The following is a 14,703-nucleotide window of genomic DNA, read 5'->3' on the forward strand; positions in this document are numbered from 1 at the left end:
TTTCGCGTCGTCGTTAGGCATCATGATGGGGGTCGAAAATGCCTCTGGTTCCACTCCGGAAGCTAACCATCACCCCAGAGCACAGTTCCTACACCGTAGATTCAGTTGCTACGGGAAATCTTGAACAGAAGTTCTTAGCAAGACCCAGGTAGTAGCAGCTAATTACTATTAGTAGTATTAAGCTTCAGCAACACCAAGGAAAGAAAGAATGTAAAAAGAAAAGCTACCTGCCCGCATGAATGAACCACCAGCTTGTAACACCAGGATCATTTTATCGCTGTATTTTCTAGAAGCCATGGCCACAATTGCCTATTGTCATTTCCACTTTGTATAGTACTAGCAAGTATCATCATCACCGGGAAGCATCCTGAGTGGATGGTGAGGCGACTACTATGATGATCACCGGACAGCATTGGGGGAAGATGATCAACATCAATGCTTGCCCCGAGCGTGGGGAGATGCCTTGAACCAACTAAAACTAACTATTTCGGATCAATCACCTGTCAACCATCCATCATCCTCCTCCTCCTCCTCCACCATCATCATCATCATCATCATCACTACAATCCAGACTAGTGCCATACCAATGAATCAATCCCTCAAAAAGTACAGGCACAGAATGGCTGATTTATATTTCGAATTCCAGTCATCGGGATCTGTCACGGGTACAGCCGTGTTGCCCGTGGCACTACTAACTATCTGATTGAGAGTATCTGCTGACAGGGATAGATTAGTTAGTAATGAAACTTGATGGGCGATGAAATTGCATTAAATTCCACGCTGAGACCTGTTGCGACACATTTACCCCTGCGTCTGTCTGTGCGTGCTTTTGAAACCATACCCAACACCGCGGGTTTATCTACTGTGCATCTACATACTCAATATATTTCTCAGAGTACTACATGCCACGCCAGGGAGATACACACAGAAAAGAGAGGGAGAGGGAGAATGTGAGTGAGTGATTCATTGTGTGTTGCCACCACATAGACCACGTGAGAGACCATGATAAAAAAGGAGTCTTCTTATAATTCACACCATCGAAAATGGCTTGCATCACATGAAGGCCCGGGCCCATGATCCGGTGCCAATCACTGGCGGGCTGAACCATCCATTCGACAACCTCAGAGAGGCTTACTCAGTAAGCAAATGATGTCTCTCTCTTTCTCTCGCTGCCCCGCAAAGCTAAATGTCAATGGGCAGCGCAAAAGTGCGGAGGAGCCCACGAGATCCCCGTCCATAGCACGGCTTGGTATCGATTCATCCTTCCTTTTGAATGGTCCCATGTGGATTGCTCAGGACAGATCTGCCCCCTTCCGTGCGTCGGTTGTGACGCAGTCGTACAGATTCAGATATATACAAAAGTAGTGTATTTCTCTGAGGGATACTTGGAGACTATCCCGGTCTCTACGCAGTATGCAGGCGATGGAATGCTGGGGGAAAGGAGAGGCCGGGGCCTGGGTTGCCACCGTCAGACAGAGGCTCCTGGAATAGCCTGCAGAAAGGATGTTCCATGTTCCGGACGTTTTATTTGATCTCAGACCGGGAAAAACGGTTGCCAGAGAGCATCGGCATTGCTTTTTTTTGTTTTTTCGCTCTGCGATTCGGGGGGCCAATTTGATACTTGCTCCACTCCCCGGAGTTACTTAAGATGCCTGCAGTCAATCAACCGACCTGCAGTTAGAGAACAACTCCGAACGGGAAGAATTTTCTATTCCTAGGGGTGGATATAGATACTACTCCGTACTTCGTGACGAACTGACTTGCGAGTTGACGCTAAATGGAAGCCCAGTGGAATCTTCTCAGGCGAGCAACCATGGTAGCCCGTGTTTCGGGGGGCGCAGGCTCACTCGTCCAACTAATAACAGGACCCTCACTGTAATTCGCCGCTACGCCCTGGATGGATGGAGTTTCTGGATAGACATGGTGCGATGCGCGCCCCGGCTCCTCTCCTCTCCTCTCATCTCCAAGTATCAAGGCTGGTCCCTCTTCGAATGGGGATTCGGTCGTCTCTAGTTCGTAGAATAGTACGACTTGCTGCAGACCTGCGCATTCCGTTTGCCCCACAGAGAGAAGATCTTACCATTTGACTCGCATGGTTGCCATTCTGTTCCGGCATTCCAACCCCAAGGGAGAAAGAAGAAGAAGAAGAGAAATAGCAACACTTTCCCACCAGCCTCGACTTGGATATTTTTCTCCTCCCTCTCGCTATTTTCGGCGCGCAATTTATCTTTTAGTTCCTCCCTTTCCTTTTCCCATCCCTTCTTGTCCCTTAGAACTGGGTCAAGGATAATTTTTTTTTTTTCCCTTTTAATTTTCCATCACCCCCTACATCACTGGCCCTGATCGTCTGCCCTGATTCCCAAAGAGACCCAGATTTGCCTCCGGATCCACCTTGGAACCATTGCAATGCGCCGAAGCGACGAACAACTCTAAAGCTCACTCATCTATCCCCGACTTAACTTGAACGGAAGAATTCGAGGACTGTCAGAAAAATAAGATCCCAATATAGGGCTGTCGCGTCGATCGCACGAGGTGACAGACAACCAGAAAGTGGACAAGGACAGCCAGCAGCATAGCGCATTCGAGAAGCGATCGTCTCGTGGACTTTCTTCCCCGATCAGCTAACTAACTTAACACCGACCGAGTTGTCACTCTCGCAAAAGTTGATAAGAGAGAGGAGGGAGAGAAAGAGAGAAAGGAAACAAAAAGAAAAGGATCTTAAAAAGACTTGATAAATCCGATCCCTTCCCACTGGTTAAGGAAGTTAATCACGCGAAGCAAACCCCGAACAATTATTCACTTTTTCTTTTCATTTTCTTTTCTTTTTTTTCCTCCTCCCCATCCCAAACCCATGTCTGTGTCTGCATCCGTTTCCGCCTCCGCCTCCTCCAACCTCCCATCCGATTCTCGCTCCTCAGGACCCCTCCGTCGCCTGAGCCAACTGCGTGCCTATACTCAGCAGCATTTCTCCTCTTCATCCTCTGCTACCGCCTCCTCCTCGCACCCTTCTGCCTCGTCATCCTCGTCCAACGGTCCCCGCATCTCGCGTCGTCATACCCTCAGCAGTCGAGTTTCCTGGTTTTCTCCCGCCTCCACCGGGACCGAATCTTCGCAACTCTCGCCTGTGGGGTCTCGCTCGTCGGGCCCATGTCCCGAGAGTGAGCAGCCATCCACTCTTGCCCGCTATAGTGCGGTTTTTTTCCCCAGCTACCGCGGCCTTGAGCTCGACTTGCGTTCCTCCCGCCAGTCGGACCTGTCCAGCTCTTCCCCTTCTAACCACTCCGGTGGCCGTGAGACGACAACTCAAGGCACGACCATGGCGCGGCCCAGAGGTGCCTCTCAGGCGCTGGATGCGAGACCTGATCTCGATGCTACCACTCCATCGGCCTCCAATCTCCACGCCGGAGCTTTGGACTCGTCCGACCCGGTGATGTCGGAGAACCCGTCGACTGCGTCCCCGCGACCGAAGCAGAAAGCGACCATTCGCTTCTTCCCCCATCAAGACTCCCACCAAAGCTCCCGCCCTTCCTTACCTTTCATCCCCGTCTCGCGAACGCTTCCGTCCGAAAGTTGCGTCATCCGAGTTGGTCGGTACTCGGAACGCGATGGTCTGCCGGTGGCCAACCCCACGGACCCCTCTGATGCTCCGGTCGGGTTCAAGTCAAAGGTCGTGAGTCGGAAACACTGCGAGTTCTTATACCTGAACGGCCAGTGGCATATCAAGGATGTTGGAAGCTCGTCGGGGACGTTTCTCAATCACATGCGCTTGAGCCAGCCGAACATGCCCTCTCGGCTGTATACCGTGAAGGATGGAGATATTGTGCAGCTGGGGATTGACTTTCGGGGAGGCGAGGAGATGATTTTCCGTTGCGTCCGTATACGGATCGAGTGTAATCGGTCCTGGCAGCAGCAGCCGAATGAATTCAAGTATGACCATCTCTGGCGTCGAAGCTGCTTTGTGTGGAATACCGGCTAATGAGTGATCTAGTAAAAACACCGAGAGTCTGATTCGGAATCTGGGCAAGGGAGATACAGCGGATTATTCTGGATGTCGGGAGTGCTCCATTTGTCTTGGCTCTGTTCTGGTTTGTTCTCCCTCCTCTGGCAGATCGCACAACTGCGGGCAGCATAGCTAATTCTGTTTGAAGCGGCCTTATCAGTGTTTATTCATGGCAGCCTGTGCCCACGTCTGGCATTACAAATGCGTTAGTCGTCTTATCCACACGCCAGACTACCCCATGTTCCAATGTCCCAACTGCCGTGCCTACACCGATTTGAGCGCCGAGGTCGATGATACGAACGACTTTGACGAGGAGGACGAAAAGAAGGACACTCCAGAGGACAAGCAGGATACCACCGATGCATCTCGGTCACAAACGAATTCCCCCCAGTTGGAGGCCCAACCAGCCCCTTCTGGCGACGAACCCCGCCAGGATAATCTGCCGGCCGAGGCAGGCCTCGCTGCCAATATTGAGAGCATGCGTCTGCAAGACACAGATGCATCCGATGATGCGCGGCGTCCCCGCGCTCCCACGTCCAATAATGATGGCGCCTCTGCCAATGCCGATAATGAAGTCCCTGGCTGGCAGTCCGTGACCCAGTCCCCCAATGCTCTGCAGACCCGTCAGTCCCACCTGCGTGCGGACACCCCTGTCCGGTCGGAGTCGTCTGATGACAATCCTCTGACCCCATTGAATGATTCAGGGCCCCTTGCCCTTGACGGCCGGGCCGCCATGCCTTGAAGCAATGAGGAGCGTGGCCGCGACATGTTTGGATAGATCGCTCCGAGCTCCTCCTCGACAGCTGTATCTGGCTTCTAGAATTGGACAACCCTTGCATCCAGTCTACTGGACTGAGTCATTAATCTGTGCATTCCTATTGTCGCCTTGGTTTGATGTCTTTTGTCTTTTGCATTCTCGAGCCGTATGTTCATGTTCCATTGTTATTAGCTTCTTCTTTAGTCCCAGCATTGAGCATCGCGATTGTTCTTCCCCCTTGCTTCCCCATTTATTCTCTAACACCCCACCTATTCAACCTATTTTATACCCATTTGCAGCATCCTTTCTCCCTCACACACCCCCCACTTCTTCCCTCTCGGCACTGGCTACTTCACCATCAACGCAATGGACCACCCTATCACCCATGCCATGCCATGCCTTTCGAACTCAACCCCGGCTTGGAGTACACAACGGGAGTCATCTTATTTGGAACCCGGAGGTTGGCGTTTGCAGTCAGTCAGTCAGTGGTAGCCACCCCCCTTCTTTTATTCTGTCTTTGGTTTTTTTCGGAACGGTGATTCATTGGCGCGCATGAATGGGTGGTTGTGAGATGTACATACCAGCTATACATATACTCTATCATATTTTTATTTCATAACCTACACCTATACATCATCATCATCCTTGTCTCAATTTAGGCAGCCTCCTGCAAGATCAGTTTCCTTGTCCCCATGACACGAGGTGACATGAAAACGCAGCATTCATGATGCTTGGCGGAAGGGCTGTTCAACCCACCTAACTCACTAACCAATTCGTCACCTTCAATGGTACTATTAGTAGTATCTCATCCAGGTAGATAATATTAGTATTACCATACAGTAGTACCATACCATACCACTCATCCTGAATGAGTAACTAAGCATCTATTTCCTAAAGTGTTCTATATCACCATGTAAAAATACTTATCTCCGAAATACTGCTACTTAGTTATGGCGTAGTGTCCGTTACACACGTCATGGACCAGATTACTTACGTACTGAGTGAGTAGTTCCGATAACAGTTTTTATTTACCTGCTTTACCAGGCTCTTTACTTTTTAATCACGTGGTATATAGTCACCCCCTCCCTTTTGAATTGGATCAGTATCACCTAGTTAACTAGTAGTACTTACTAGTACGTTCCCGCACACATATGCATAATATGTATAACTAGCAATCGCTTAGTACCGAGAACGGTGCTGACATTTTTTGAGTGTATAACATGACTTTCATTGAATTAGTTCAACATGTTTGAAAATACATAGTAGTCCTTACTATTACGAATGACTGTTGTAAGAGTACTACTAGCATTATAGAATAGATATTACTTTCAAACTTTGAATCAAGACGTAAGCAAGGCAAAAGTAAGTCCGAAAACATTTCTCTTTTCATATGATGAATTGATTTATTTATTCCTCACTCATCAATCTGATAATAGTACAACCAGTCATTATGTCACATAAGAAAAAAACACAAAAAGCAATGAGTATTTCGCTGGTATCAATCATCTCATCTCATATCATGTTCAGGCCTAGTCAAGTCTCTCCTGGCCCACATTCTTTAAATGTCATCATGGGATATTCATCAACGCAAGCATTTATGTTTGCCCGCTTCTCTAATAAACATCATCTCTGAGCTCAACTAAGCCCTCAAAACCCACGCTGGGTGCCCAGGGTCCCGCGGTTATCGAGGTCCGAGTCGACGCGGGGATCGAGCTTGTTGGCCATGTTCGAGCTGTGAGGACCGGCAGTGGTTTGACCGGGAGCGTTGTAGCTGCTGCTGGCCATACCCTGGTGACGGGCGCGGTTGTCCATGTCTGAGTCGACGCGGGGATCCATCTTGTTGGCCATGTTGGAGCCGTGAGGGCCTGCGTTGCTGCTGCCACCGTAGCCGCTGCTGGTGGTGTAGTCGTTCACGCCGCTGCCGCCGTAGCCTGCACCGCCGCCATAGCCTGCACCTGCACCGGCACCTCCGTAGCCAGCGCCAGTAGTGTGGGTACCGGAGTAGCCGCCAGCGGCACGGTTGTCTGGGTTCGGTGTTAGTATGGTGTTAGATGGTATAAAGGTGGATGGGTTAGGGTGTACCTCTGTCACTGTCGACGCGGGGATCCATCTTGTTGGCCATGCTGGAGTCGTGAGGGCCGTGGGCACCACCCATGGCTTGGTGACGGGCACGGTTGTCGCGGTCACTGTCGACACGGGGGTCCATCTTGTTGGCCATGCCGGACTCGTGGGGACCGGAAGAGTAGCCACCGGAGGAGTAGCCGGCACCGGAGCCGCCCAGACCGCCAGAGGGATTGGCACGGTTGTCACGGTCACTGTCGACGCGGGGGTCCATCTTGTTGGCCATGCTGGAATCGTGGGGGCCGTGAGCGCCACCCATGGCTTCGTGGCGGGCGCGGTTGTCTAGGGAATGTTAGTATCGTATGGAGGGGAACGATTGGACAAGGGATAGCTTACCGCGGTCGCTGTCGACGCGGGGGTCCATCTTGTTGGCCATGTTGGAGGAGTGGGGACCAGCGTTGGAGGAGGTGTTGGAGGTGTTGGTGTTGCTGGACTCCTTGTGGTGGCCAGTCACGGCATCCTTAACCTTGTGCATAAGTCCGGACATGATGGGCAATTGTATGTGTGTTTGGTTTAGAGATTGAGAATAAAGTGGTCGATAAGAGAGTTGGTAAAGTTGATAGTTGTAGACAGTAGATGTACTAAGTCAATTATTGTGTTGATGATGAGGATCGAGATTTCTTGGAGATTAGCCAGGTTTAAATAAGGAGTGCTGAGAGTGGTGAGTGAAGAGAGGTCTGGCCATGACGTAGGGATACGTCGAGTGGCCGCGTTCACTCCTGGACGTGCCCTGGTCCGGCAAAGTGACTCGATAGCGGTTGAGTGAATGAATGATCGAGTTCATCTCCCTCACCATAGCGGGCTGGTAGGATGACGTTGGGATGTGCTCATGTCCCTCAGCCCTAAAGCAGCGATGAATGTTGGTCCTTTGTCATTGTCCTCTGTTAAGCAGCATCGAAAGCGGCAGGGAATAGCTTCCACGGATGTCGATCGTTCCTAAGCGGGACGTTGGAGGGGTGAGTGGCTCCGCATCTTTGTGTTAAGGCCAGACTACGTTTGTAAGAAGTCGTCTATTTTTGTCTCCAACCAGGCTGTCTAGCCAGTTACTGCCTCGAGTCCAAGTCTGGGGTTGCTGGAGATGAGCATCCAGTGAAGATGAGTCAGCAAACCATGGCGGATGATGACCTCAGCCAGTGCCGTCGATGTCGTCGGCCAAGCCAAGATGCAGGGTAGTTATTGGCTGCAGCTGTAAAATTGCGGGAATCAGGGGAGAGCCAGACCCACTCACACCGATCCACTAACTGCGGGTCCAGATGGTGCCTCCGATCGAATGGGGATCACTCTTCCCCCTCCATCTGGCATGCCAGATTGAGCTGCACACCTTATTTTTTAGGATTATTTTAGTATCAGCACTAGCCAACTGCACTGGAGTACCTCTGCAGTACAAGGGAGTCGTGTCTCGCACAGATATTTGGTGGCGCGGTCTCGTATATGGCTGGCGTAACATGCACATGGTAAAGAATCCTATAGTTCAGACTCCTGCCGGCTTACATCACGGATTGACCCGATCCAAGATGATGACCACCCCGTTCCGTGGGCGGAAGCATATCACTGCCGTTTTGATACGATTCGGTCGCCAAGGTCTCAACCAGGCATGATGCAATCTGCGTGAATCAAGCTCCTCATAGTGCTCTGTACGTTGACGATATTCCTACTTTAGCAGTTCGGTCTGTTTTGGACGGAATGTCCAAGAGCTCTTTGTCCTGTTCCTGAAATTGCTTTGCTGGCAACGCTGGGGTGATTCCTTGGAAGGCTGGAGACGTAAGCGGCTGTCAGATCTACATCCGCCCGTCCACTGGAGCGCAGAGTTGTGAGTGGCTTGCATCGCTAGCAGGGCTGGCAGAACGGTCTAGTTCGCAACAGCATGTATCTCCGTGTAGACGTTCGTCATTTAATCCGACGTAAAATGAGGACCGTCTATTGCAAACAAGCTAAGACAGTCTGAGCTCTTGGCTATTCTAGCATCAAGCTAGGTCCAGAGCAGTGTGGCTGATGTGTTACGGAATTAGGCCTGGAAAACCTCAGTGCTGCGGGTTCAATGCTGGGTTATTGCGCCATCTTAGTCTTACAATGTCTTTCGGCGACGTCCTGGAGACGAGTTCGCTTGGTGTGGCCTCTACGACAGGTCCCTCATGGACTGGCTGTAGCTCGGGCGTTGCTCTAGTTGCAGCGAAGATCTCAAGTTCTGTAGTGGCTGTTTTTGCAGCTCTAGGGTCACTAGCATCCAAGAGTAGTTTGATGATGCGCTCGTTCCCATACTCAGTGGCGTAAGTGAGTGGTGTAAAACCATCTTGGTCCTCCAGACTTGAGTCCATTTTGCCCGTCTCAAGCAGTGGCAACGATCTTTTCATGACCAGCTTTACAGGCAAAGGCCAGCGGTGCCCGAACATGATTGTCTCATGTGCTAGGATCAATCGCCGGGTACTCGAGCAGTAACCTCACGATTCAATCATGTCCAAAGTGCGATGCGTGTGTGAGCGGCGTCTGACCACCAGCATTCTGACAGTTTGGGTCAGGTATTCCGGTACGGAGGAGTAACTTGACAATTTTGGTGTGCCACATGGATGCAGCATGCAATAGTGGAGTGTGTCCAGACTTGTCCCTAGAATTGAGGTCTTTGACGCCAAAGTCGAGCAGTATCCGAATAATACTCTCGTGGCCACGGTGTGCTGCTGGTGAGATCAGATTCATGCCTCGCTTACAAGGGGGTGTTGTTCCTGGGTCTCATCCTTGAAGACCTAGTATCACACCATACTCTTCTCTGAACTCGGCCGGAGCTCGTCTACTAGATAATTAGCCAAGGACGGATTTCCCACAGCCAGGATCGGCTGAAACCCAGAGAAGACCCGACGCATGGTCTTCTCTCCACTTTCGGAAATAACGGTGATTAGTGAACCACTAGCAGGTCCCATTAATCCGTTGAGGAGTTCTATCCTTAGCGTCTCGACAATTGCGGGTGTGTGGCCGTTTGAGGACGTTGGCTTTCCACTCTGGAAGAAGTTCTTCGTGCAGTCGCGTATCTATAATAAGGTTAACTTATCTCATCTTTAATGGCCTCGCTTCAAATGATTCGGGCTCATACGCAGTGGCTCTACGTACGTCAGAGTATCCTTAGCTAAAGCTGCAGCCGCGCCTGCGGCATATGCATGCCAGTCATCGTTCTGGTGAGAGTCACAGTAATGCAAACTGCCACGAATGACAATGCATGGAGACTGGTCCATTAGCCCGGCAGCCCCATTTCACAGCATATAACACCACCATATTCAGTGGCCATCATGTCCCGCTTTCTGCTATTGTTTATCATGCGATTACCCGATGCTATATTACCATAAAAGTCGCACGACTCATTAGACGGCATTCGTGGACGCCATTGAATGGCTTCGGTTTTATCACAAGAAGCACAGCTGCCTCCACCTTCACCGTGGGTATAGGCGGCTGGATACAAGGTATCCGTTTCCGACAATGGTCGATGATATTCTCTCAGTCCGGGATGATTGCGCAGTATGTCCGACAGAAACTTGCGACGCGATTCGACCGAACACGGTGATCTGACTGCATCATGGTCATCATCCCTCTCTACTCAGTCGGAGGAGGACAAGATATTCCCTTCCTTCTGAACCCGCTTGTGATCTCCTTCCCCATATCGTATTCAACATCTCCTCCCATAATGCCATCTGGGGCACTCACAACCACGATCCCCTAGACGAATATCGTTGTTATTGTTGGGAATACCCCGGCCAACGCCCACCAACAACGAAGCTCGATCGCTGGGAAAGTGCGAGTCGGGTGGATGGCGACAGCTGCTGTGGATGCCGTTCCCTGTGATCCCTTTGGAAGTGACGCGAGCACCACATTGTGCCCACTCAAGGATCCCAGTACATATGTATTCGGGTCATATCAGTCTCTCAGAAGACATGTATGCTCGTCGTCAAGCATATATCGTGCTGTACTTAGTCCGACCTCGGGGGGCATATTAATGCGGCCGTGTATGCGCCATGCCAGAGACGCAGTTTTGGAATACTAGGCACAATATCTAATTTCTTAATCAAACAGCAGATAATTCGAACTTCTCGGCGGCTATGAAACTCTGAGAGGTCTGGAGTTCCTTGTGAAGTGCGGAGAGGAAAGAGATGGCCCAGTTCAGCCTCGCAATGGTGGTTTGCGGACGCTTCCATGCACCAATGAACGGCAAAGCTCATAGAATCAATTAGACGAACAATGCACGAACCACTTGGATTATGATCGTATTCGACGTGAAGCTGATCCTGCCGCTTTAGCAAGCGTGCTAGCGAGGAGGTCAAACATGGCCGGATCTCCGCCAAATAGCTTTCCAGGCGGCAACGGCCTTTCAGAAGAGTGAGCCATAGATGCCGAAGAAAAGCGAGCGACTTGTTCTTCTCAGATTCGAAGGCTGGCTGCCAGGCGGCAAGCCGACGAACTGCAACGAGACGATTGGCTCCCGCTAGTAGATAGTCGCAACAAGAATAAGTCTGTGCTACTCCTAAGGCGCCGAAACACGATTGTTTATAAGTCGAATCATTTGAAGCATAGTATTGGGCTTGAAGTTCTTTGAAATCAGTAGTAGCTCCCACGTATTAGTAGTAGTCTTGACTGTACTTTCGATAATGAGTCCAAGCTTGTCCGGAGACTAAATATGTATCCACCCATCTTCACTAATAGCACATTATGCACTCGAAGCCCCCTTTGTGGGTGACATGGGTTTCATCTTTTCGTGCTATCCGAGTTGGAGATCTCATCGTGGTCAAACCAGGTCAAAGTACGTGGAAGTCAACTGGTTGGCGGAGGGATGAGAGAGAATAGAGTTCTGGGCGTGGCAGCCCCGTGAAGATGAATTCACCAACCACAACATCCGGCGGCTGGTTGATCCCCCGCGACTCGTCGCTACTTTCTGCACGATGATGCCACTCCTTATCTCGTACCATTTCCCAAGAGTCTCATATGATAATGGCTTTCGGGACAAGCGCACTAATTCTAGAGAGCCCTTCAGCACCGCTGTCTCGCCCTATCGTTCCACCTCGACTAAGCAACTAACCCAAGTTTGACAAAGCGGACGGGCTGTTGACCGCTAGACGCAAATTCTTTCACACTGTGTACAAAGACCACCTCATCTGTTTCTGTACTCTCCTCCCTCAGTCAGATTGAATTGGAGGCAAAATGCGATTGAATTTCAGTCAACCCCCGACACCGGCGTTGAGTCGGCAGAACACCACCTTCCTCAACAATGCGCATCACTATCGCGCAGGGACGCATCCGCATCTCCTGACGAGTCGCAGCAAGCCTCGAAGGTAAACCGATATCATCACTCATCAAATTACACCCTACTATAGCACCATGCTAAATACGCGCCATGTTAGATGGCCTTTGGTGTTCCGATTCATTAAAGGCGCTATCCATGCGGCCATTCTGCTGCCCGTCTTCCTGCACGCCGCGTTCACAGCCTTTGTGGTCTATCTCGATGTCTATGTATTTGATACGGTTGGACTACCGAGCAGTATTGTAGGTCTCGCTCACATGGCATGCCGTTGTGCTTCCCAATCTGATTATGCAACCGTAGATCCCATCCTTATCTATAGTCGTGGGTTTGATGCTCGTTTTCCGCAACCAGACCTCCTACAACCGATTCTGGGATGGGCGGAATGGAATGAACACGATCTATACGTGCATTCGAAATTTAGTCAGGACTATCGTCACCAATGGCTACAGCACCGCGGGTCCTCCCACTGCCGCAGAGAAAGAGGACATCGAGAGGACGATACGTATCCTCATGTCAATTCCCTTTGCAGTCAAGAATCATCTTCGCGCTGAATGGGGAGCAGCCTGGGCTCTCGGAAATGATGTAGCTGAGAACGGTGTCGCAGCTTTCAACCCCGATTATGCAAGTCTCCTTCCAGCTGGACTGGTGGGCCACGAAGATGAGGGGCTGGGATTACCGTTTCAACTAACCTTCTTTGTGGATGGATTTATCAAGAGGGGAGTGGAGCGCGGCTGGTTCAATGCTCCTGGGGCAAGTCAAATGCAGGCTCAGTTGAACTCTTTGATGGATGCCTATGGAAAAATGGAGACCATCAAGCTGACCCCTATTCCGGTTGCGCATTTGTAAGTTCCTTGTCTTGAAACGCCCCTTTGACTATCCACGCCAGCTCACATGCGAAAGGATTCACCAAAAGCAAGTTCTTGCTCTCTTTGGCTGCGTCTTACCCTTCGGTATGGTCGACGATATGGGGTGGTGGACCGTTCCCATGGTCAGCCTGGTCATCTTCACCTTGTATGGCATCGAAGGCATCGGCTCGCAATTGGAAGACCCCTTCGGGTACGACCGCAATGACATCAAGATGGATGCCATTGTCGGCGACGCTAAGACTGAAATTGACGTTGTACTGGCTGAATGGCGCAGACTGATGGCGTCGCTCGAGTCAGCGACCGATAATGGCGATCAGCATCTCGGCAACGGTCTGGTTGTGGAGGAGGAGGTTAAGGAGCCGAAATTCATGCCGCCTGATATGTTCCTCAAGCATCGTGCGAGACCATCAGGGCGATAAGTAGACTAGCTAGCTATTTCTGATTGTGATGGTTTTCAGAAACTGGGCGTTGTGGAGATCCAGCAAATCTAGCGTCGCTAATAGGGGACTATCACCTTAAGACTATCTCGGTTACTAGAGATCGACGCCCCTATCAGCCTGTCAAGCATGCGAGTGATTATCTAGGAGGATATTTCCTTCAGTGCGATCGTCAGGGGATATCTCCATCGAGTAACTCGGATCATTGCTGGACCAATCCGACGTCGTCGAGATATCAAGTCTATAGTTTCTTTTTTTGTATCCCGAATAGCTCCACTTCCTTTGCATACCCTCAATATCATGAACATAAACCATATAAAAGCCACCATGATACCCCTCGAATACCTAACAACAAAGCCATCAATCAAATCTACCAACTCAAAAATTTCCACATCACTTTAAACTAGAAACCTCACTCCGCCAAAATGAACCTCCTCCCCCTCCTCCTCACCCTCACCACCTTCCTCCTCCCCATCGCAACAGCCTTCACCTCCACCTTCGAAAACTGCCAAAACCTCAACCGTCTCAACCAAACCGTCCACCGCGTCCACCCTCTCCTCGAAAAATTCTCCTCCATCCACGCCTCCCAATCCCAATCATCGACCACCACAACCACCACCCTTGCTAACGGAACCACCATCACCGTCACCAACACCACCTCCTCCGCCGCAATTGAGAAGATCGAGGGCGTCAAGGCTCTCCTTCTCTCTTCCCAGGAGAAAATCTACGGCAGGTTGAGCAACTGCTCGAGTGATGCGGTGTCGCCCCGGAATGTGCTGGAGAAGGGCGTGAAGAGAGATGACGACGACGACGGTTCTTGCACTTTGAACGATGTTCTGGATCAGTTGGTGGATACCCTTGAGTGTGTGCTTAGCTTTGCGACGGGATTGTTGGAGACCATTCTCGATGGGCTTTTTGATCTCTTGAAGACTATTATTGAGGGGGTGGAGAAGTTGTTGTAGGGCAATTCTCCTGTTCTTCTGAATAGGAGGGATTGGAGAGTTGGGGGTGGATAAAATATATGTATGATTATTTAATTAATTCGTGATATCCTATACTTGAGCTTCGAAGCATATTTTGGCAATGATCTATTTTCTTGATCATGTCATGCTGAATTTAGCCATAGAGCTACAAAATAAATACCCATCCATGATATTTCGCACAATCCATCAAGTACGTTGGGGGCAAGCACATGGATATCACTCTTAACTCGCAATCATATCCCTCGGCCTATCGTACACTCTGGG

General features: G+C 50.4%; 8 protein-coding genes across 8 annotated transcripts; 5 read left to right on the forward strand and 3 right to left on the reverse strand.

The window, feature by feature from the left end:
- Positions 1-1,149: 1,149 nt before the first annotated feature.
- Positions 1,150-1,491, forward strand: An14g05040 (hypothetical protein; the record flags this gene model as incomplete). The annotated part of the gene is made up of 2 exons (XM_059744271.1): positions 1,150-1,323; positions 1,420-1,491. 2 exons carry the CDS (start codon positions 1,150-1,152, stop codon positions 1,489-1,491), a joined length of 246 nt encoding a protein of 81 aa, XP_059602337.1.
- A 1,360-nt stretch (positions 1,492-2,851) lies between these two features.
- On the forward strand, positions 2,852-4,742 carry An14g05050 (uncharacterized protein; the record flags this gene model as incomplete). The annotated part of the gene is made up of 3 exons (XM_001401091.3): positions 2,852-3,927; positions 3,989-4,085; positions 4,149-4,742. 3 exons carry the CDS (start codon positions 2,852-2,854, stop codon positions 4,740-4,742), a joined length of 1,767 nt encoding a protein of 588 aa, XP_001401128.1.
- Positions 4,743-5,412: 670 nt separating this feature from the next.
- On the reverse strand, positions 5,413-5,620 carry An14g05060 (hypothetical protein; the record flags this gene model as incomplete). Its single annotated transcript, XM_059744272.1, has 2 exons — positions 5,413-5,548; positions 5,604-5,620. 2 exons carry the CDS (start codon positions 5,618-5,620, stop codon positions 5,413-5,415), a joined length of 153 nt encoding a protein of 50 aa, XP_059602338.1.
- Positions 5,621-6,404: 784 nt separating this feature from the next.
- An14g05070 (uncharacterized protein) lies at positions 6,405-7,365 on the reverse strand (the record flags this gene model as incomplete). The annotated part of the gene is made up of 3 exons (XM_001401093.1): positions 6,405-6,781; positions 6,840-7,160; positions 7,215-7,365. 3 exons carry the CDS (start codon positions 7,363-7,365, stop codon positions 6,405-6,407), a joined length of 849 nt encoding a protein of 282 aa, XP_001401130.1.
- Positions 7,366-8,899: 1,534 nt separating this feature from the next.
- An14g05080 (uncharacterized protein) lies at positions 8,900-10,226 on the reverse strand (the record flags this gene model as incomplete). The annotated part of the gene is made up of 4 exons (XM_059744273.1): positions 8,900-9,282; positions 9,368-9,550; positions 9,634-9,898; positions 10,206-10,226. 4 exons carry the CDS (start codon positions 10,224-10,226, stop codon positions 8,900-8,902), a joined length of 852 nt encoding a protein of 283 aa, XP_059602339.1.
- Positions 10,227-11,181: 955 nt separating this feature from the next.
- On the forward strand, positions 11,182-11,344 carry An14g05090 (hypothetical protein; the record flags this gene model as incomplete). The annotated part of the gene is made up of 2 exons (XM_059744274.1): positions 11,182-11,234; positions 11,281-11,344. The coding sequence occupies 2 exons, from the start codon at positions 11,182-11,184 to the stop codon at positions 11,342-11,344; spliced, it is 117 nt and encodes a 38-aa protein (XP_059602340.1).
- A 709-nt stretch (positions 11,345-12,053) lies between these two features.
- On the forward strand, positions 12,054-13,438 carry An14g05100 (uncharacterized protein; the record flags this gene model as incomplete). Its single annotated transcript, XM_001401096.1, has 4 exons — positions 12,054-12,184; positions 12,254-12,395; positions 12,454-12,995; positions 13,054-13,438. The coding sequence occupies 4 exons, from the start codon at positions 12,054-12,056 to the stop codon at positions 13,436-13,438; spliced, it is 1,200 nt and encodes a 399-aa protein (XP_001401133.1).
- Positions 13,439-13,881: 443 nt separating this feature from the next.
- Positions 13,882-14,418, forward strand: An14g05110 (uncharacterized protein; the record flags this gene model as incomplete). The annotated part of the gene is made up of 1 exon (XM_001401097.1): positions 13,882-14,418. The coding sequence occupies one exon, from the start codon at positions 13,882-13,884 to the stop codon at positions 14,416-14,418; it is 537 nt and encodes a 178-aa protein (XP_001401134.1).
- Between the last annotated feature and the right edge of the window lie 285 nt (positions 14,419-14,703).

The sequence above is a fragment of the Aspergillus niger genome (genome assembly GCF_000002855.4).
Source record: "Aspergillus niger supercontig An14".
In the NCBI taxonomy this organism is placed as follows: Eukaryota; Fungi; Ascomycota; class Eurotiomycetes; order Eurotiales; family Aspergillaceae; genus Aspergillus; species Aspergillus niger.